General features: G+C 40.5%; 1 protein-coding gene across 2 annotated transcripts in view; it reads right to left on the bottom strand.

Moving 5' to 3' along the window:
• Positions 1 to 22,197, bottom strand: part of CFDP1 (craniofacial development protein 1) — a 131,014-nt gene that overhangs the window by 52,783 nt on the left and 56,034 nt on the right. Inside the window, exon 6 of one of the 2 annotated variants that reach the window (XM_081217251.1) lies at positions 17,384 to 17,902. The exons of the other annotated variant lie outside the window; for it this stretch is intronic. Coding sequence (XP_081073377.1) covers positions 17,770 to 17,902 — 133 coding nt within the window. The 3' untranslated portion in view covers positions 17,384 to 17,769. Of the gene's footprint in view, positions 1 to 17,383; positions 17,903 to 22,197 lie in introns of those variants that run through there. 2 annotated transcript variants of the gene reach the window in all.

The following is a 22,197-nucleotide window of genomic DNA, read 5'->3' as shown; positions in this document are numbered from 1 at the left end:
AAGCAAGCCAAGTCACCCTTTAACTGGGCTAGAGATGACTGCTCCAGATTAACAACTAAGAATAACTTGTTACAGAGTTAGCTGCAGGGGTACTTCTCTTTCCCCACGGGGATTTCAGTCCTTTGAGGACAGATACCCTTTTCTTCCTTCTCTGTATCCCTAGCACAACACTTTGCCAAAAATATTCTTCACTGCCAGGCAGTTAAAAGGGAAAGAGAGAAAGAGAAAAAGAGAGAGAGAGAGAGAGAGAGAAAGAAAGAAAGAGAGAAAGAAAGGGAGGAAGGGAGGGAGGGAGACAGGAAGGATGGATGGATGGAAGGAAGGAAGGAAGGAAAGGGAATACTGACACTGACTGGTTCAAGATGGTGGAGTAGAAGGATGTGTGCTCACGCCCTCTTGCAAGAACACCGCAATCACAACTAACTGCTGAACAATTATCGACAGGAAGACACTGGAACTCACCAAAAAAGATACCCCACATCCAAAGACAAAGGAGAAGCCGCAATGAGCCGCAAATGGAAATCAGAAGAAAGCTGCAGTAGCAATACTGATATCAGATGGAATAGACTTTAAAATAAAGATTGTTACAAGAGACGAGGAAAGACGCTACATAATGATCAAGGCATCAATCCAAGAAGAAGATATAACAATTTTAAATTTATATGCACCCAACACAGGAGCACCTCAGTAATACATATGACAACTGCTAACAGCTATAAAAGAGGAAATTGACAGTAACACAGTAATCGTGGGGGACTTTAACACCTCACTTACACCAATGGACAGATCATCCAGACAGAAAATTAATAAGGAAACACAAGCTTTAAATGACACAATAGACCAGACCCACCAGACCCACATCCGAAGACAAAGGAGAAGCCACAATGAGATGGTACGGGGGGCGCAATCACAATAAAATCAAATCCCATGACCACTGGGTGGGTGACTCACAAACTGGAGAACACTTTTACCACAGAAGTCCACCCACTGGAGTGAAGGTTCTGAGCCCCATGTCAGGCTTCCCAACCTGGGGGTCAGGCAATGGGAGGAGGAATTCCTAGAGAATCAGACTTTGAAGGCTAGAGGGATTTGATTGCAGGACTTTGACAGGATTGGGGGAAACAGACTCCACTCTTGGAGGGCACACACAAAGTAGTGTGCGTATCGGGACCCAGGGAAAGGAGCAGTGACCCCACAGGAGACTAAACCAGACCTACCTGCTAGTGCTGGAGGGTCTCCTGCAGAGATGGGGGGTGGCTGCAGCTCACCGTGGGTACAAGGACACTGGCAGCAGAAGTTCTGGGAAGTACTCCTTAGCGTGAGCCCTCCTAGAGCCCACCATGGGCCCCACCAAAGAGCTGGGGGCTGTCCAGTGCTGTGTCGCCTCAGGCCAAACAACCAACAGGGAGGGAACCCAGCCCCACCCATCAGCAGACAAACGGATTAAAGTTTTACTGAGCTCTGCCCACCAGAGCAACAGCCAACTCTACCCACCACCAGTCCCTCCCATCAGGAAGCTTGCACAAGACTCTTAAGATAGCCTCATCCACCAGAGGGCAGACAGCAGAAGCAAGAACTACAGTCCTTCAGCCTGTGGAACAAAAACCACATTCACAGAAAGACAGACAAGCTGAAAAGGCAGAGGGCTATGTACCAGATAAAGGAACAAGATAAAACCCCAGAAAAACAACTAAGTAAGTGGAGATGCAATCTTCCAGAAAAAGAATTCAGAATAATGATAGTGAAGATGATCCAGGACTTCGGAAAAAGAATGGAGGCAAAGATCGAGAAGATGCAAGAAATGTTTAACAAAGACCTAGAAGAATTAAAGAAAAAACAAACAGAGATGAACAATACAATAACTGAAATGAAAACTACACTAGAAGGAATCAATAGGAGAAGAACTGAGGCAGAAGAACGGATAAGTGACCTGGAAGAAAGGATGGTGGAATTCACTGCTGCGTAACAGAATAAAGAAAAAAGAATGAAAAGAAATGAAGACAGCCTAAGAGACCTCTGGGACAATATTAAACACAACAACATTCGCATTATAGGGGTCCCAGAAGGAGAAGAGAGAGAGAAAGGACCCGAGAAAATATTTGAAGAGATTATAGTCAAAAACTTCCCTAACATGGGAAAGGAAATAGCCGCCCAAGTACAGGAAGCACAGAGAGGCCCATAAAGGAGAAACCCAAGGAGAAACACACTGAGACACACAGAAATCAAACTGGCAAAAATTAAAGACAAAGAAAAATTATTGAAAGCAGCAGGGGAAAAATGACAAATAACATACAAGGGAACTCCCATAAGGTTAACAGCTGATTTCTCAGCAGAAACTCTACAGGCCAGAAGGGACTGGCATGATATACTTAAAGTGATGAAAGGGAAGAACCTACAACTAAGATTACTCTACCCAGCAAGGATCTCATTCAGATTCAATGGAGAAATCAAAAGCTTTACAGACAAGCAAAAGCTAAGAGAATTCACCATCACCAAACCAGCTCTACAACAAATGCTAAAGGAACTTCTCTAAGTGGGAAACACAAGAGAAGAAAAGGACCTACAAAAACAAACCCATAACAATTAAGAAAATGGTAATAGGAACATACATATCGATAATTACCTTCAACGTGAATAGATTAAATGCTCCAAACAAAAGACACAGGCTCACTGAATGGATACAAAAACAAGACCCATCTATATGCTGTCTACAAGAGACCCACTTCAGACCTAGGGACACATACAGACTGAAAGTGACTGGATGGAAAAAGATATTCCATACAAATGGAAATCAAAAGAAAGCTGGAGGGCCTCCCTGGTGGCGCAGTGGTTGAGAGTCCGCCTGCCGATGCAGGGGATACGGGTTCGTGCCCCGGTCTGGGAGGATCCCATATGCCGCGGAGCGGCTGGGCCCGTGAGCCATGGCCGCTGGGCCTGCGCGTCCGGAGCCTGTGCTCTGCAACGGGAGAGGCCACAACAGTGAGAGGCCCGCATACTGCAAAAAGAAAAAAAAAAAAAAAAAAAAAAAAAAGAAAGCTGGAGTAGCAATACTGATATCAGATGAAATAGGCTTTAAAATAAAGAATGTTACAAGAGATGAGGAAAGACGCTACCATAATGATCAAGGGATCAATCCAAGAAGAAGATATAACAATTTAAAATTTATATGCACCCAACACAGGAGCACCTCAGTAATACATACAACTGCTAACAGCTATAAAAGAGGAAATTGACAGTAACACAGTAATCGTGGGGGACTTTAACACCTCACTTACACCAATGGACAGATCATCCAGACAGAAAATTAATAAGGAAACACAAGCTTTAAATGACACAACAGACCAGATAAGATTTAACTGATATTTATAGGATATTCCATCCAAAAACAGCAAATTACACTTTCTCAACTGCACACAGAACACTCTCCAGGATACATTACATCTTGGATCACAAATCAAGCCTCAGTAAATTTAAGAAAACTGAAATCATATCAAGCATCTTTTCCGACCACAACGCTATGAGATGAGAAATCAATTACAGGGAAAAAAACATAAAAAACGCAAACACATGGAGGCTAAACAATACAATACTAAATAATCAAGAGATCACTGAAAAAATCAAAGAGGAAATCAAAAAATACCTAGAGACAAATGACAATGAAAACATGATGATCCCAAACCTATGGGATGTGCAAAAGCAGTTCTAAGAGGGAAGTTTATAGCAATACAAGCCTACCTCAAGAAACAAGAAAAATCTCAAATAAACAATCTAACCTTACACCTAAACTAGAGAAAGAAGAACAAACAAAACCCAAAGTTAGCTGAAGGAAAGAAATCACAAAGATCAGATCAGAAATAAATGAAAAAGGAATAAAGGAAATAATAGCACAGATCAATAAAACTAAAAGCTGGTTCTTTGAGAAGATAAACAAAATTGATAAACCTTTAGCCAGACTCATCAAGCAAAAGAGTGAGAGCACTCAAATCAATAAAATCAGAAATTAAAAAGGAGAAGTTACAACAGACACCGCAGAAATACAAAGCATCGTAAGAGACTACTAGAAGCAACTCTATGTCACTCAAATGGACAACTGGAAGAAACAGACAAATTCTTAGACAGGTATAACCTTCCAAGACTGAACCAGGAAGAAATAGAAAATATGAACAGACCAATCACAAATCATGAAATTGAAACTGTGATTAAAAATCTTCCAACAGGGCTTCCCTGGCACAGTGGTTGAGAGTCCGCCTGCCAATGCAGGGGACACGGGTTTGTGCCCCGGTTCGGGAGGATCCCACATGCTGTGGAGCGGCTGGGCCCGTGAGCCATGGCCGCTGAGCCTGCGCGTCTGGAGCCTGTGCTCCGCAGCGGGAGAGGCCACAACAGTGAGAGGCCCACATACCGCAAAAAAAAAAAAACTTCCAACAAACAAAAGTCCAGGACCAGATGGCTTCATAGGTGAATTCTATCAAACATTTAGAGAAGAGCTAACACCCATCCTTCTCAAACTCTTCCAAAAAATTGCAGAGGACGGAACACTCCCAAACTCAATTCTATGAGGCCACCATCACCCTGATACTAAAACAAGACAAAGATACAACAAAAAAAGAAAATTACAGACCAGTATCACTGATGAATATAGATACAAAAAATCCTCAACAAAATACTAGCAAACAGAATCAAACAACACATTAAAAGGATCATACACCATGATCAAATGGGATTTATCCCAAGGATGCAAGGATTCTTCAATATACGCAAATCAATCAATGTGATACACCATATTAACAAATTGAAGAAGAAAACCATATGATCATCTCAATAGATGCAGAAAAAGCTTCTGACAAAATTCAACACCCATTTATGATAAAAACTCTCCAGAAAGTGGTAATAGAGGGAACCTACCTAAACATAATAAAGACCATATATGACAAACCCACAGCAAACATCATTCTCAATGGTGAAAAACTGAAAGCATTTCCTCTAAGATCAGGAACAAGACAAGGATGTCCACTCTCGCCACTATTATTCAACATAGATTTGTAAGTCCTAGCCATGGCAATCAGAGAAGAAAAAGAAATAAAAGGAATCCAAATTGGAAAAGAAGTAAAACTGTCACTGTTTGCAGATGACATGATATTATACATAGAGAATCCTAAAGATGCCACCAGAAAACTACTAGAGCTAATCCATGAATTTGGTAAAGTTGCAGCATACAAAATTAATGCACAGAAATCTCTTGCATTCCTACACACTAACAACAAAGTAAGAAAGTGAAATTAAGGAAATAATCCCATTCACCATTGCAACAAAAAGAATAAAATACCCAGGAATAAACCTACCTAAGGAGGTAAAAGACCTGTACTCAGAAAACTATATGACACTGATGAAAGAAATCAAAGATGACACAAAAAAATGGGGAGATATAACATGTTCTTGGATTGGAAGAATCAATATTCTAAAGATGACTATACAACCCAAAGCAATCTACAGATTCAATGCAATCTCTATCAAATTACCAGTGGCATTTTTTACAGAACCAGAACAACAAATCTTAAAATTTGTATGGAGACACAAAAGACCCCGAATAGCCAAAGCAGTATTGAGGGAAAACAACAGAGCTGGAGGAATCAGGCTCCCAGACTTCAGACTATACTACAAATCTACAGTAATCAAGATAATATGGGACTGGCATAAAAACAAATATAGATCAATGGAACAGGATAGAAAACTGAGAGATAAACCCACACATGTATGGTCAACTAATCTATGAGAAAGGAGGCAAGGATATACAATGGAGAAAAGACAGTCTCTTCAATAGGTAGTGCTGGGAAAACTGGACAGCTACATGTAAAAGAATGAAATTAGAACACTCTCTAACACCATACACAAAAATAAACTCAAAATGGATTAGAGACCTAAATGTAAGACTGGACACTGTAAAACTCTTAGAGGAAAACACAGGAAGAACACTCTTTGACATAAATCACAGCAAGATCTTTTTGACCCACCTCCTAGAGAAATGGAAATAAAAACAAAAATAAACAAATGGGACCTAATGAAACTTCAAAGCTTTTGCACAGCAAAGGAAACCATAAACAAGACGAAAAGACAACTCTCGGAATGGGAGAAAATATTTGCAAATGAATCAATGGACAAAGGATTAATCTCCAAAAGATATAAACAGCTCATGCAGGCTCAATATTAAAAAAACAAACAGGGCTTCCCTGGTGGCGCAGTGGTTGAGAGTCTGCCTGCCAATGCAAGGGACATGGGTTCGTGCCCCGGTCCAGGAAGATCCCACATGCCGCGGAGTGGCTGGCACCATGAGCCATGGCCGCTGAGCCTGTGCATCTGGAGCCTGTTCTCTGTAACGGGAGAGGCCACAACAGTGAGAGGCCCGTGTACCGCAAAAACAACAACAACAAAAAACCAAACAACACAATCCAAAAATGGGCAGAAGACCTAAACAGACATTTCTCCAAAGAAGACATACAGATGGCGAAGAAGCACACGAAAAGCTGGTGAACATCACTAATTATTAGAGAAATGCAAATCAAAACTACAATGACATATCATCTCACACCAGTTAGAATGGGCATCATCAGAATATCTACAAACAACAAATGCTGGAGAGGGTGTAGCGAAAAGGGAACCCTCCTGCACTGTTGGTGGGAATGTAAATTGATACAGCCACTATGGAGAACAGTATGGAGGTTCCTTAAAAAAATAAAAATAGAACTACCATAAGACCCAGCAATCCCACTACTGGGCATATACCCTGATAAAACCATAATTCAAAGAGTCATGTACCACAATGTTCATTGCAGCACTATTTACAATAGCCAGGTCATGGAAGCAACCTAAATGCCCATTGAGAGATGAATGGATAAAGAAGATGTGGTACATATATACAATGGAATATTACTCAGCCATAAAAAGGAACGAAATTGGGTCATTTGTAGAGACGTGAATGGATCTAGAGACTGTCATACAGAGTGAAGTAAGTCAGAAAGAGAAAAACAAATATCGTATATTAACATATATATGTGGAACCTAGAAAAATCGTACAGATAAACCAGTTTGCAGGGCAGAAATTGAGACACAGATGTTGAGAACAATCGTATGGACACCAAGGGGAGAAAGCGGCAGGAGCGGGGTGGTGGTGGTGGGATGAATTGGGAGATTGGGATCGACATATATACACTAATATGTATAAAATAGATAACTAATAAGAACCTGCTGTATAAAAAATAAATAAAATAAAATTCAAACGAAAAAGAATAAAAAAAGAAGCAAGGAAGGAAGAACGAAAAGAAAGAAAAGGAAGAAAAGAAAGGAAGGAAGGAAGGAAAGAAGGAAGGAAAAGAAAAAAGAAAAAAAAGGCAGTTTCACTTAAGAACAAAGCAGCAGTTTGCTGAGTGTCTGCCACGAGCACTACATTTGCCCATTTGTGGAGGAGGAAGCTGAAATTAGGGCGGTCACACTCCGGGACATGGCTGGAGTGGGGTGCAAAGCCCTGGTCTGCCTGACTCCAAGCTTGAAATCATGAGAGTGAGAAGCTCACAGATATGGAGGTCCCCCCAAATCTAAGACATATCTACAGGGGAGGTGTCTCCATGATGGTATAAAAACATGGCAGCCTTGTTGGTCTATTAGCTTTGGACAAACGCACTGTCATTATGCAAGATGTTCACATTAGGGGAACCTGGGTGGAGGGTACATGGTATTCTCTGTTCTATCTCTGCAACTCTTCCATAAATCTTACGTTTATTTATTTCCTTAAATGTGGTAGAGAAAAGGAGAAAGTATTATTTAAAAAATTGCTGCCTAAATGCAATGGGATAGTCTGGATTGGATCCTGGAATAGCAAAAGGACACTCATGGGAAAACTGGAATAAAGTTTAGAGTTTGGTTAAGAGTTCTGTCCCACTGTTGATATCTTAATTTTGACAAATGTTCCATGGTCATGTAAGATGTTAAAATGAGGGGAAGCTGGATGAAAAATACATGAGAACTCTATCATTTTAGCAACTTGTCTGAAATAAACTATTCAGGTTATTCACTATAAAATTATTCTAAAATAAGACCCTTACTTTTATTAAAAAACCCAAAGCAGTAAAAATTAAGTGAGGAGTTCCCTGGTGGCGCAGTGGTTAAGAATCCTCCTGCCAATGCAGGGGACACGGGTTCGATCCCTGGTCCAGGAAGATCCCACATCCACAGAGCGACTAAGCTTGTGTGCCACAACTACTGAGCCTGCACTCTAGAACCTGCGAGCCACAACTACTGAAGCCCGTGCGCCCTAGAGCCCTTGCACCACAACTACTGAAGCCCGTGTGCTCTAGGGCCCACATGCCACAACTACTGAGCCCATGTCTTGCAACTACTGAAGCTCACGTGTCTAGAACCCGTGTTCCGCAACAAGAGAAGCCACTGCAATGAGAAGCCCATGCACCGCAATGAGTAGCCCCTGCTTGCTGCAACTAGAGAAAGCCCATGTGCAGGAACAAAGACCCAACGCAGCCAAAAATAAATCAATCAATAAAAATTAAGTGAAGTAAATATTCTATATACCATATTTATAATTGTATTTGTAATGAAATACATACAATTTTATTAATAATGAGGTTAATTTATTAAATCTTAATTCTTAAATAGATATCTTTTTAATATTCTATTTTATGAAATGGGAAGTAAGCATAAAGCTCTCCTGCCAAGAGTGGTGGTCTCCAGGAAAAGCATTTGTGCAACTGAGTTGCAAGCTAAATCTGCTTTCCCAGATAAACTATGGTTATTCATACTTGGGTACTTGGCAGACATTTTCTCATTTCTGAAAAATGAAAGAAGTCTGTCATTTGAAGAACAACTGACAGTATTTGCTGCCAATGATAATTTTGAGCTTTAAAATTCTGGAAAACTTGTATCTACCACTGTGAGCTGGACAGCTTCCCGGTGCTTAAAGACTTTCTGATGAGATTGGTGGTGATACTAATGAATATAACTTGTTAATGAAATCAGTCAACATTAGAACTACATAACCCAGTGAACTAGTATTTTCCAAATAACTAATGCATGGTGTTACAAATCATGCATATTGGTAAAAAAAAATTCATTCAAAATGCAAGACCAAAGATTTTAATGTAATAGTACAAAATCTGATCAGTTTTCAGATTCCACATTGCAACTAAACTTTAAGATACTACCATTGGAGGGACTTCCTTGGTGGTCCAGTGGTTAAAAATCCGCCTGCCAGGACTTCTCTGGTGGCACAGTGGTTAAGAATCTGCCTGCCAATGCAGGGAACATGGGTTTGAGCCCTGTCCGGGAAGATCCCACGTGCCATGGAGCAACTAAGCCCGTGCGCCACAACTACTGAGCCCGTGTGCCACAACTACTGAAGCCCACGCACCTAGAGCCTGTGCTCCACAACAAGAAAAGCCACCACAATGAGAATCCTGTGCACTGCAATGAAGAGTAGCCCCCACTCACTGCAACTAGAGAAAGCCTGCACGCAGCAACGAAGACCAAACGTGGCCGAAAATAAATTAAAAAAAAAAAGAAGAGTCTGCCTGCCAATGCAGGGGACACGGGTTCGAGCCCCAGTCTGGGAAGATCCCACATGCTGCGGAGCAACTAAGCCCGTGAGCCATAACTACTGAGCCCGCACTCTAGAGCCTGCGTGCCCGCGCGCCTAGAGCCCATGCTCCACAACAAGAGAAGTCACCACAATGAGAAGCTCGTGCACCTCAACAGAGAGTAGCCCCTGCTCGCTGCAACTAGAGAAAGCCTGCGCTCAGCAATGAAGACCAAGCGCAGCCAAAAAAATCAATTAAAAAAACAAAACAAACAAATCAACCTTAGGAAAAAAATAAGAAACTACCACTGGAGAACTTCATGTATTAAATAAAGACACTCAAGTGTTTGAATTTGGTGTGCTGATGAATTAGATGCTAATGCATAAAGCCACCCACAGTGGCTGTGTTTTGTTAAGCTAGTCCATGTTTAGTATTGTGTTTTTAAACAGGGAAATCAAGGTGCTGCTTTTTCAAGAGGGGAGTTATATAAAATATTCTCTTTATTTGATGGATTGTGCTGCCTAATGAAGAATGCCTGCAGCAAAATAAGGAGGAAGGTCTGATGTTGTCTTTGGCCCTTTTGGTGTTGGAGTTCCTCTGAGACAGCCTGCAGCATGTCCCTGAAGGCATGCTCTATGCCTGCAATCCTGCTTCTGAGGCTTCCAGGGAAAATCACAGAGCTACACAGATCCCACAAACCTATAATTTCCAAACTCAGACCTGCTTGCTCTTAAAGCTGTTCAGAAATCCTAGGGAGTGACTGTCTAGGAAGCTCCCCTTTCCCATTTCCCAAAGACCATCCCAACCACCACCACACTCCTTGAGTCCGTAACATCATCCCCTCTTTGCTGTAGGGAGTAAACAGGAGCTATCAAGCAGGAACCCTCTTAACTTCCGGGTCATTTTCCCTACGTGGAGGCTCTAAGTGTGTATTCTCGTAGCTTCTATTCCAAAACTAATGCACGCCCCTGAGCTGAGAATTCCATCCATCTTTTCCCGCCTCCTCAGCAACCTCACTTCTTTAAATACACCTCTTTCCTCTATTTTAGCTTTTCCCTCTGTAGCTGCTCCAAAAGTCTGCCCTCACTTGCTCCACCCCTTCCACAGCCCTCACTCCTTCCTTCTCCCACTGCCATTTGGGTTCTGTCTTACTCCTCTTCTGAAATCACCTGGTGGAGGTCGCCAATGATGTCCTAGTTACCAAAGGCAAAAGAACCTTCTCTCCCTCTTTCTTTTGTTGTAGGTATTGGGAATGTGGGAGTTCTGGACATTTTAATTCCTGAATTGAGACCATTATTTAGAGTTAAAGATCTCAGAAAAATAAGGTTCAGCTAGAGAGTTCATCCAAAGCAAAGGATAGTAGGAGAGGCACAGAGAAATTAAGACATTTCTCAATATTCCATAACTAGGAAGTAGCAGATCTGGACTTTGAAGCCAAGAAGCTAGGCTCCTATTGGCTTAACCTCTCATTAAACTGCTACTTCTAGTCTCCTATTTTTTTAAATTATGTACTTCAGAGGCTTTCCCCGTAAGTACATACTGATCTCAGTGTTTAATAGCTGCATTATATTCCATTGTGTAGATATAATACTATATTTCATTAGTCACACATGATTGGTATTTACTCTTCAGTTTTGCTATAACAAAAAAAAAGTTGTAATAAACTTTCTTACAGAAAAGAAACTACCATCATTCATATTTTGGTGTAGTACCACAAAATGATATCCAAAATTATCTAAACAGCTATTAAAATACTCCTTCCTTTTCCAACTACGTATCTGTATGAGGCTGGCTTTTCTTCATATCATTCAACCAAAATAACATACTAAAACAGACTGAACAGGGCTTCCCTGGTGGGACAGTGGTTTAGAATCCACCTGCCAATGCAGGGGACATGGGTTTGAGCCCGGTCCGGGAAGATCCCACATGCCACGGAGCAATGAAGCCCATGCGCCACAAATACTGAGCCTGCGCTCTAGAGCCCGTTAGCCACAACTACTGAGCCCACGTGCCACAACGACTGAAGCCCGCGTGCCTAGAGCCCGTGCTCTACAACAAGAGAAGCCACTGCAATGAGAAGCCAGTGCACTGCAATAAAGAGTAGCCCCCGCTTACCGCAACTAGAGAAAGCCTGCGGGCAGCAATGAAGACCAAACACAGCCAAAAAAAAAAAAAAAGACTGAACGGAACAGCAGACCTGAGAATCTAGCTATCTTCTATTAAACCAGACATTAAGGAGAGAAAATCACACCATGACTCTAATCTTTTGGTAAATATACTTATTAAGCAACCTAAATGCCCATCAACAGAGGAATAGATAAAGAAGATGTGGTACATATATACAATGGAATATTACTCAGCCATAAAAAGGAACGAAATCGTGCCATTTGCAGAGATGTGGATGAATTGAGAGACTGTCATACAGAGCAAAATAAGTCAGAAAGAGAGAAACAAATATCGTATATTAACACATGTGTAATTAAAAAAAATGGTACAGACAAACCTATTTGCAAAGCAGAAATAGAGACACAGACGTAGAGAACAAACGTATGAACACCAAGGAGGGGGGTGGGTGGGATGGACTGGGAGATTGGGATTGACGTACGTACACTACTGTGTACAAAGTAGATGGCTGGTGAGGGCCTACTGTATAGCACGGGGGGGAAAAAAAAGAAGGTACAATCTGTTTGCAAGACATATATTAAGTTAACCTTAAAAATGCATTACCATATACATTAGGTGCAGACAAATACTGTTTGATTCCACTTATACAAGGTACCCAGAATAGTCAAATTCAGAGTCAGAAAGTATGTTGGTAGGTGCCCCCTGGGGAGGGGAATGGGGAGTTACTGTTTAATGGGGACAGTTTCAGTTTAGGAAGGTGAAAAATTCAGGAGATGGATGATGGTGAGAGTTGCCTAACAATGTGAATGTACTTAGTGCCACTTAACTGTACAGTTAAATAAGGTTAAAATAGTATGTTATATATTATGTCTTTTACCACAATAACAATTTTTATAGTAGTATGTAGTCACTTGTTTATATTAACATGTATCAGAGTTCATTATTGTTATTTGAAAATGAATTAATAAGTATTTAAAAGTGTTCCCAGTTTTAACTTTTTATACTACAAATGGCAGTTATAACCAATTCAGTAAATTTTTTTTTTTTGCTTTACAATGCTGTGTTAGTTTCTACTGCACAGCAAAGTGAATCAGCTATACGTATACATATATCCCCTCTTTTTTGGATTTCCTTCCCATTTAGGTCATCACACAGCACTGAGTAGAGGTCCCTATGCTATACAGTAGGTTCTCATTAGTTATCTATTTTACACATAGTATCATCAGTGTTTATATGTCAATTCCAATCTCCCAATTCATCCCCCGCCCCCCACTAGCACTCAATAATTTTGAAGAGTGCTAAGAGGTCCTGAGAACAAAGAGCTTGAGAACTGCCGAGGTAGGGTAACATGCATACAAGCTCCTTTTCTCCAATAGGGGGAAAAAAAAAAAGCCAGATTCTTATTAACAGGGAATCATTCACACCACTGGCTCCAAAATAGCAAAGCTCTGCAGAGGCTGATATGCTGTGTAGTGAATCAAGTGTTGAAGTTTTAGTTAGTCCGTGCATTTAATTTTTCCCCCCAAAGACTCTTTTTTAAAAATTTTATTTCTTTATTTTTATTTTTGGCTGAGTTGGGTCTTCATTGCTGCATATGGGCTTTCTCTAGCTGCTGAGAGTGGGGGCTACTCTTCATTGTGGTGAACGGTCTTCTCATTGTGGTGGCCTCTCTTTGTTGTGGAGCACAGGCTCTACGCGCGTGGGCTTCAGTACTTGTGGCACTCGGGCTCTGTAATTGTGGCTTGCAGGCTCTAGAGCGCAGGCTCAGTAGTTGTGGCACCCAGGCTTAGTTGCTCTGTAGCATGTGGGATCTTCCCGGACCAGGGCTTGAACCCATGTCCCCTGCACTGGCAGGTGTATTCTTAACCACTGCGCCACCAGGGAAGTAACCCCCAGCTCCCCGCCTAAAGACTCTTAAAGAGCAATAAAGTAAGACAAAACAACAAAACCACCAAATCTCATGCCTTGGATTTGCCAAACCACGAAGCCAGTCTTTCCTGAGACTCCATGCCTTTGCAGCCTGTTAGCAGTTTCCCTGACCATCACCACTTCCACCTAGTACTAAGGCAAGTGGCTTGCCTTTTATCAGATTCTCTTATCTTTTCTCCGGGGATAACAGTCCTAAGCAAATTTGGAGACATATTCAGGACCATTAAAAGTAACTGGTTTTGAATGCAGAATAAAGGGATAACTACCTCTGGCCTAATAGGGATGTGCTTCACTGTCTACTTGACTAGAGTCAATTTCATAAGTACCATCTAAAGTTTTCAATGTTTCGTTTATTGTGCTATCAAACCCCACATTTGCATTGCTAATGGATACACTCCAAAGAAAGCTGAAAATGATCTGCCAGAGAGACAACTAGTTTTCTACTTGGCTGAATCTTGTGTACTTTCTACCTTTTCAGATGCTGGTCTCCCAATAGAGCTTGGAATAGCCATTTCGTGACTTACCCACACATACCTCTTATCCAATCAAATAAAAAATGTCTTCTGGAAGGAGGTCCCTTCTGAAAGTAAACACAAGTGTCCTTATACTATAAGACAGCTTTATTTCACAGACTTGGGGACTTTGGAGTGGAAGTCAGGGAAGAGCTGGCGGTGTCTCTGAGGAGAATAATGCTTCTAATTAGTCTTAACCACTGACTGGGTGTTGAGTCACATGGCTGGGTAGTGAGTGAATAAAGTTTCTTGGAGCCAAAGTAGTGGGATAAATTCTAAATACTGCATTAGATGAGTAAGAAAAGCCCTAGGGAAAATCAAGCAGAAAAATATCTATGGTACTGGAAGATAAGGAAAGCAAAACCATTTTTCTCTGAAGATCAATTTACACATGTACAATTATATCCACTTATTAACTATGTCATAATACAAATAATTTTAACTATAAGTGGGGTCCATGTAACTCTCATCAGTTACCAAGGAGTCACCAAAGCCTCAAGGCTACTGGACTATCCTATTAAGATTTAAATAAAATTGGTTCAATCTATCATCTCATATAGAAAAAACATGTATCCCGCCCACTCTCTTCTGTATATTCTTAGAGTCTTTTATTAGTTGCTTTCAGCTTCAATTTTTTGGGTTGTGTTGAATTTATAGCCTCTACTCTGTCACTCATCTTTAGCACACACTGTCTATACACACAGTGTTATTACGTACGCTGGTACCCCATGATAGACAACAAATTCTGCCACCAATGCAAAGCTGCAGGCCATATCACACTTCTCCAGAAAGCCTCAGGATGGAGGTGGGGGCGTTGGTGTGGAGGAGGGAAGCCTCAACCCAGCACAGTAACTGACTCAGATGGAACAGAGAAATCAGCCATCTGTGTTGCTGGGAGTTCCTGGGAAGTTTTTACCAGCTATCTCTTCCTCTAAAGGTCCTAAAATGGTCAAGAACTCTCTGATATTGTATGTCAAATTTACATATAATTGTATATGTGTAATTTTTCTAGGAGGGAGGTCCTTAACTTTCATCAGATTTTCAAAAGCCTCAAGATCCAAGAACGGTGAAGACGTACTTTATATTTAGATGAACATCAAAGCACACTCTAATAGTAAATAAAATTGTCTCCCCACTAGATAATTCAACCAGTAATGGGGAAATGCAAATTAAAGCTACAGGACGTACCATTTCACACTCATGAAACTGGCAATTCCGAAGTTTGCCAATGCGAAGGATTGGAGGAATAGGAACTCTCACTTGCTGCTAGACAGGTTCAACCACTTTGAAAAACAGACATAATCTTCTTAGGTTAACATTTAAACACATTCTAGACGCAGCAAATTCACTCTTAGGGCAGTTCTCAAACTGCTGGTTTTAACCCAATGGATCATGAATCAATTTAGTGGGTCACAACCAGTATTTTATTTTAATGAAAGTGAATGGAATAAAATGTTATATTTTTACCTCATTACACATAAATAGTGCATTCTGCCTTATTATATTTCTTACTATGGGGTCATGGTTAAAAACATGTCCCAAAACAATGACCTGGAGAAACACCTACACACGTGCATAAGGAAACGTGTATGGGAATGTTCACAGCAATATTTTTCCAAGAGCAAAAAATGGGAAACAATAGAGGAAAATGCAAAAATGGTGACATACTATGGAATATAATAAAGCAGTGAATATGACTGAACTGACGCTACCACATCAACGTGGATCTCAAAGTAAGGTGAACTGAAAAAAAATCAGTCAAAGAAGAATACATACTGTAAGACAGCATATTTCAAGTTCAAAAATGAGCAAAACTAAATAATAAATGTTTCAGGGTACATACATGGTAACAAAAAAAACTAAAGAAAAGTAAGAGAATGACAAAAATAAAAATTAAGATGGTGGTTACCTCTTGGGGGTTGAAAGGAGATGCAAAACAGAAGGATACACAGGGCATTTCTGAAGTTTAATAATGCTTCCTTCCTTAAGCTGGGTAATCAGTGTATGGATGTTTGTTTTGTTTGTATTTCTTAGGTATACATTAAGTATATGTTCTTTGTATGCAGGCAATATATTATAATGAACAGGAAAACAAAGCTCTGTCACTAAAATTAGTGTAACAGCAACAGCAGTACTTTTGCTGGTCACCACCATTCATAAGCCCAGGTTTTGATCTCTACTATTTCTCTCCACTAAAAAGAACCAGGACTGAATGGGAGATGCCTCCATGTCCTGGGGCAAGAAAACAGTCAATACTGTTCTGGTACTTTCTAGCATTGCCAGAAAGCAAGGATATTTTTAAGTCTGTCAGAGCTGTGCTGAAAGGATTAAACAGGCAGCTTAAAGACTACGCTGTTGGCCAGACTGCGACACTGCACAAATCAAACTAATTTTGTAAAAATAATTTAGCATTACGAATGGAACGTCCAGAGGGTCTAAAATGGGTTTCTGTACGTGGAAAGGAATAGTAGTAACCCCCTTCCTTCTTCTCAGTAACACCCATAGGGAGAATAAGGTAAAGACAAAAATAGCAGATATGACAATAACTTCTCTCTGGCTGATTAAAATCCCTTTCATAGTTTTCTATTAAGTGCAAAAAATCAAGATAACTGGAAATTAGCCAGCAGTTTACTCCAAACCAGATAGTTATAAGTTGTTGTTGTTGTTGTTTTGTTTTTTGTTTTTTTTTTTTCCTTGCGGTACGCGGGCCTCTCACTGTTGTGGCCTCTCCCGTTGCGGAGCACAGGCTCCGGACGCACAGGCTCAGCGGCCATGGCTCACGGGCCCAGCCGCTCCACGGCATATGGGATCCTCCCAGACCGGGGCACGAACCCGTATCCCCTGCATCGGCAGGCGGACTCCCAACCACTGCGCCACCAGGGAGGCCCTGTTGTTTTTTTAAAATCTCGGTGTTTTTATTTATTTATTTATTTGGCTGTGCTGGGTCTTAGCTGCAGCACGCGGGCTTCTCTCTATTTGTGGTGTGTAGGCCCCAGGGCGCATGGGCTCTGTAGTTTGTGGCACGCAGGCTCTCTAGTTGAGGTGGTCGAGCTCAGTAGTTGTGGCATGCGGGCTTAGTTGCCCTGCGGCAAGTTGAATCTTAGTTCCCCAACCAGGGATCAAACTCACATCCCCTGCATTGGAAGGCAGATTCTTTACCGCTGGATCACCAGGGAAGTCCCAGTAAGTTTTATAATAATCACATTTATAATATATTTTATGTTAAGTTGTTTAAAGTATTTAAAAGAACAAGCCACATTAAATTTTAGTTAATGTTTAATATTTAAACAACAGTGTCAATAGAGAAATTAAATAATGTACTATGAAACCACAGAAATATTACAGGTAAAATAGTTAAAATGTCACATATAAGACTTCTTTTTTTTTTTTTTTAAGAGGATCTAGAGATGACAGACTTTTTTAAAAAAAATAAATTTATTTATTTATTTTTGGCTGTGTTGGGTCTTCGTTGCGGTGCACGGGCTTTCTCTAGTTGCTGCGAGCAGGGGGCTACTCTTCGTTGCGGTGCGCGGGCTTCTCACTGCGGTGGCTTCTCTTGTTGCACAGCACGGGCTCTAAGCGTGCAGGCTTCAGTAGTTGCGGCTCACGGGCTCTAGAGCGCAGGCTCAGTAGTTGTGGCACACAGGCTTAGTTGCTCTGCAGCATGTGGGATCTTCCCGGACCAGGGCTTGAACCTGTGTCCCCTGCATTGGTAGGCGGATTCTTAACCACTGCGCCACCAGGGAAGTCCTAAGACTTCTTTATTAAAAAGTAAGAAATAGCAGTTGATTGTCCACATGGTTTCCAGTAATATTAATCCAAATTCTTTAGTGTTAAGATTCATTTTTGGCTGTCCTTTCAAATATCCTACCACCCATTCTCTAATCTCCTCCCTAAAATCATTCATTAATTCAACAAATATTTATTGAGTGCCTATTTCTAACATAAATTTTTCTGGGTGCTGATACAGAGGTGAGTCAACCAAGTAGACTGGGTTCCCACTGTCTTGGGGCTTATGACCTCATCATATACACATGGCCCTGTGCACAATGACAATACCCAACCACTACCCAGTAATGAGAACTTTCACAGGTGAAATTCTGGGTTTAAGTCATAGATTCAGGTCCCCATAAATGCTCCCAGAGTGATAGTGCTATCAGCAGTGTTAGACTTTGCTACTTTGGGACAAGAAGAGGTCCAGCAGGAACTAAAAATCCCATCTCAAACAGAATGTTAGGTCAGATATTACAAAGACTTAGAAAGGGATAACGATTAGAAAAGCTCAGAGAATGAAACATTTACAATACACAATAGAACTCCCAAGGCACCTGTAGCCTCCATAAATATACCATGGAAAATAACACATGGGCATGTTCTCTACTAGTCTGGGTTCTTTCTGAATTTCTCATGTCTGTTTCCTCTTTGGTTCCCCTAGTTTCCTTGTATTTGTTTTCAGAACTTTTGTTACTTCGTTGCCCTCTTCCTTCTCCTATTCTGCAATGTGCAACTATGGCATGGACTGGAAGCGAGGCCTAGAAAAACAAGCAAAAGAGCCTGTCTTGACCAATAATTCCCATACCTACAGGAAGTTATTTGTATAAGATGAAGAAACTCAGAAAAACCCAAGTGTTCAACGAAGTTATTCTTTCCCAGAGGTGCTTTTGCCGCCATCAAACACTTGCTATTTCCTAGAGTGTATGATCTCCACAAATTAGGTGATGACAGTCGTGGGACAGTCCTGGGTCAGTACTATACTCTATTTTTACTTGTCTGCCGTACAGGCTTCAAGGCAAAGATGTTCTTCATAACCAAAAAGAAGTCTCTATATGGACCAATGGCTTTTGCTTAGTCTGTGGTGTAGCATCCTACTTTGGGTAGAGAGGTGGGGCCAGGCTGCAGCTCTAGGAGTGTTGATGCCAACATTATGCTGAAAGATCAGTAAAGTGGAAAATTAAAATACAGCTTTCCACTCTTTTGAAGAGTCAACCTCCTGTCTTCCTTCTAGGAAAGGCATCCCTATGTCCTGGATTTTCCTGGACAATCCCATCCCAACTTCTTTACTTTACTCCTTAAAGTATAACTACATTTGACTTTTTGGGGGGGGGGGCGGGGCAAAGGTGTTCATTTAGGGAAAAAAAGAAAACAAAAACCCACGAAGCTTATTTCATGTAGCATAATGCCTTTCAGGTTCATCCATGTTGTTGACTTATTTTTTACACCACTGTACAACTCTTCTGGTAAGTAAATCTACAAATTAAAAAAAAATAATGTCGGAGCAGGTATGCTGATTTTTGGTTTGGAAAATATGCTCACCATAGGTCAAAAAAAAAGTTTGGCACAATCTATAAAACAAGCTATGAGCTGAGGTACCTTCCAGAAGAGTACACTCTGCTCTTCATTCCTATACTTATTAAGCAAACCTAAGCTAAAGACCTGTTTATAAAAGGGAAACAAATTACTTTACTACAAAACTACCATTCACTGTGCGTCTTCCTACTAATGATTATAAACCTTCTGCTCCACTGTTTTGCATAGCAAAGGCGATAATTCTTTTTATAAATAATGAAATTACATGGAACCTGAGGCAAGGGCAGGAGTGGACCTCAATGGCTACAGCAAGAGTACTAGCTCTTATTACTATGGCAGTGGGAGACCCTGTGGCAATGGAGGGTCTTGTAGTTGTATGAACAAACTGCTGGCCTTGAAATCCAGCTGCTTGCCTCTGACAACCCAGCAGCGAATGAGCTGAGAATACTAAAAGAACCAGCACAAGGAAACAGATGAAACATCTGGCCAACTTCATCTAGGCATGAAGAAATGTTTGGTGTAATGCTCTTTATTCCAGCATTAGAGTCAGATTTGGTCTTTTTTTTTTAATGTTTATTTCATTTAGAGAAAAACATAACAAATCAAAGAATGAGATGGAGAAGAAAATCTTTAAAACAGCAAAATGGTTTCACGTATGAAAGTCTGAGCACAAAACCTTCTTGTGGCCCCCTCTTGTGACACTCACCTTTAAAATGCTTACTAAATACTTACTGCTCACCTAGTATACAATCTATGGGGAGCCTGAACAAATGCAGGAAGCTTTTTACCCACACAAAAATGGTATTTGGGCAGGATATCTATATTCTGGCAACTGTCCAGAACTGCTCAGCATTGACAAATGGGAAACTGATGTGAGTTTCCCACAGATCCTCATTCATTCATTTTATAAATATATACTGACAAACCATTATAAACCAAGTACTAGATTGAGAATAGTGAACAGATTTGATTCATGCTCTCAGGGAGCTAACAGTCTAGTGAGGGAGCAGAGAGGTGAAAAAATAAAATATACAAGAAAATCCATGTAATTACAAATTGAGGTAAGTGCTACAAAAGAAAAGAATATTTTGTAAGATTCTTTTGTTAGAAAAGGGGTTATGAGAGATAAAGACAGTGGGAATCAAATTTAGATTGAAGAAGTGTCTCCTGAGGCTCTTCTCCACTCTAAATAAATGTACCTAAAATAATTTTTAAAAATCTATTATTTTAAGCACCTTTCTGCCAGAAGAAAAGGGCTTTATTTAATAATTTACTTCTTAAAAAATGGTAATCAATGTACAAGGCACAACATTCAAAAAGTATTTGAAAATATGTCTCCCTTATCTCGCCTGTCTTCCAGTTACCAAATCCTGTCTCCCCTGAGACAAATACTGTTATTAGTTGCCTAAGTATCTTTCTAGAGATAATACTAAACTAAATGTAAAACAAGGCCATTCTTCTGAATTTTTTTTTGTTTTGGAAAATATACTTATTTTCCATAAAAATGCTAGTTTTACTAACATGTAATGAGTTTATTACTACTTGAAAATAAATGTTTTAAACTTCTTAGTTTTAATTTCTAATACAGTAACAGATATCAAAAGCTCTTTGGGTTCTCAGTAATTTTTAGGAATGTAAAGAAGTCCTAAGACCAAATAGTTTGAGAACCACTAATCTAGGCATTTATAAATGTACGTCAATTGTTCACTTTTAACCCTACTAAACCCTGGTCATTTATTGCATCATTTTTCTTAAATACATCTTTATTGGAGTATAATTGCTTTACAACGGTGTGTTAGTTTCTGCTTTATTACAAACTGAATCAGCTATACATATACATATATCCCCATATCTCCTCCATCTTGCGTCTCCCTCCCACCCTCCCTATCCCACCCCTCTAGGTGGTCACAAAGCACCGAGCTGATCTCCCTGTGCTATGCGGCTGCTTCCCACTAGCTATCTATTTTACATTTCGTAGTGTATATATGTCCATGTCACTCTCCCTTTGCCCCAGCTTCCCCTTCCCCACCACCCGTGTCCTCAAGTCCATTCTCTGTCTACGTCTTTATTCCTGCCCTGCCACTAGGTTCATCAGTACCATCTTTTTTTTTTTTTTAATCATTTTTGTAAACGTTTTACAGTGTGTTTTGAGTATACTGGCAATGAGGTGGAAACCAAGTTACTTATTTGTGGCTACAATGTGCTGAGGGTTACTTGGCCATCAATACAACACAAATTTCACCATGGTGACTGGCTAGTTGTTTTCCTACAGCACCTTAAACATTTAATGTATTAGTATGTAGTACTACTACTACTCAAAGCCCATGAAGAATTTTCAGAAAGTAATTATAATGTATATGTCATAGCTGAAGGTTTTTTTTTTTTTTGCTCTTCTTTTTGTTTTTTTTTGGCCACACCACGTGGCAGGTGGGATCTCAGTTCCCCAACCAGGGATCAAACCCGCACCCCTGCACTGGAAGCACGGAGCCTTAACCACTGGACCACCTGGGAAGTCCCTGTCATAGAGGAAGCTGAATGGCAAGGTTAAACACATACCTGTGGTGGGAGAGTAAAGAGAGAAGCTATTTTTAAATGAAATAACACAGTAATAGTGGAGTGGCTTTTTTGGACTAACCCTCCCACAGTCAGGTAACAATGATAAACTCTGGACAAAACATGAAAAACAAGTATTTAAAGGCACTAAAGAGCAACAAAAACCAGGCAGACATTGGAGTGGAGTCAAACAC

Source organism: Mesoplodon bidens (genome assembly GCF_964165515.1).
Source record: "Mesoplodon bidens genome assembly, chromosome: 18".
NCBI classification, from domain to species: Eukaryota; Metazoa; Chordata; class Mammalia; order Artiodactyla; family Ziphiidae; genus Mesoplodon; species Mesoplodon bidens.
The sequence above is the reverse complement of the archived record's forward strand: the minus strand, read 5'-3'. Positions and strand labels throughout refer to the sequence as shown.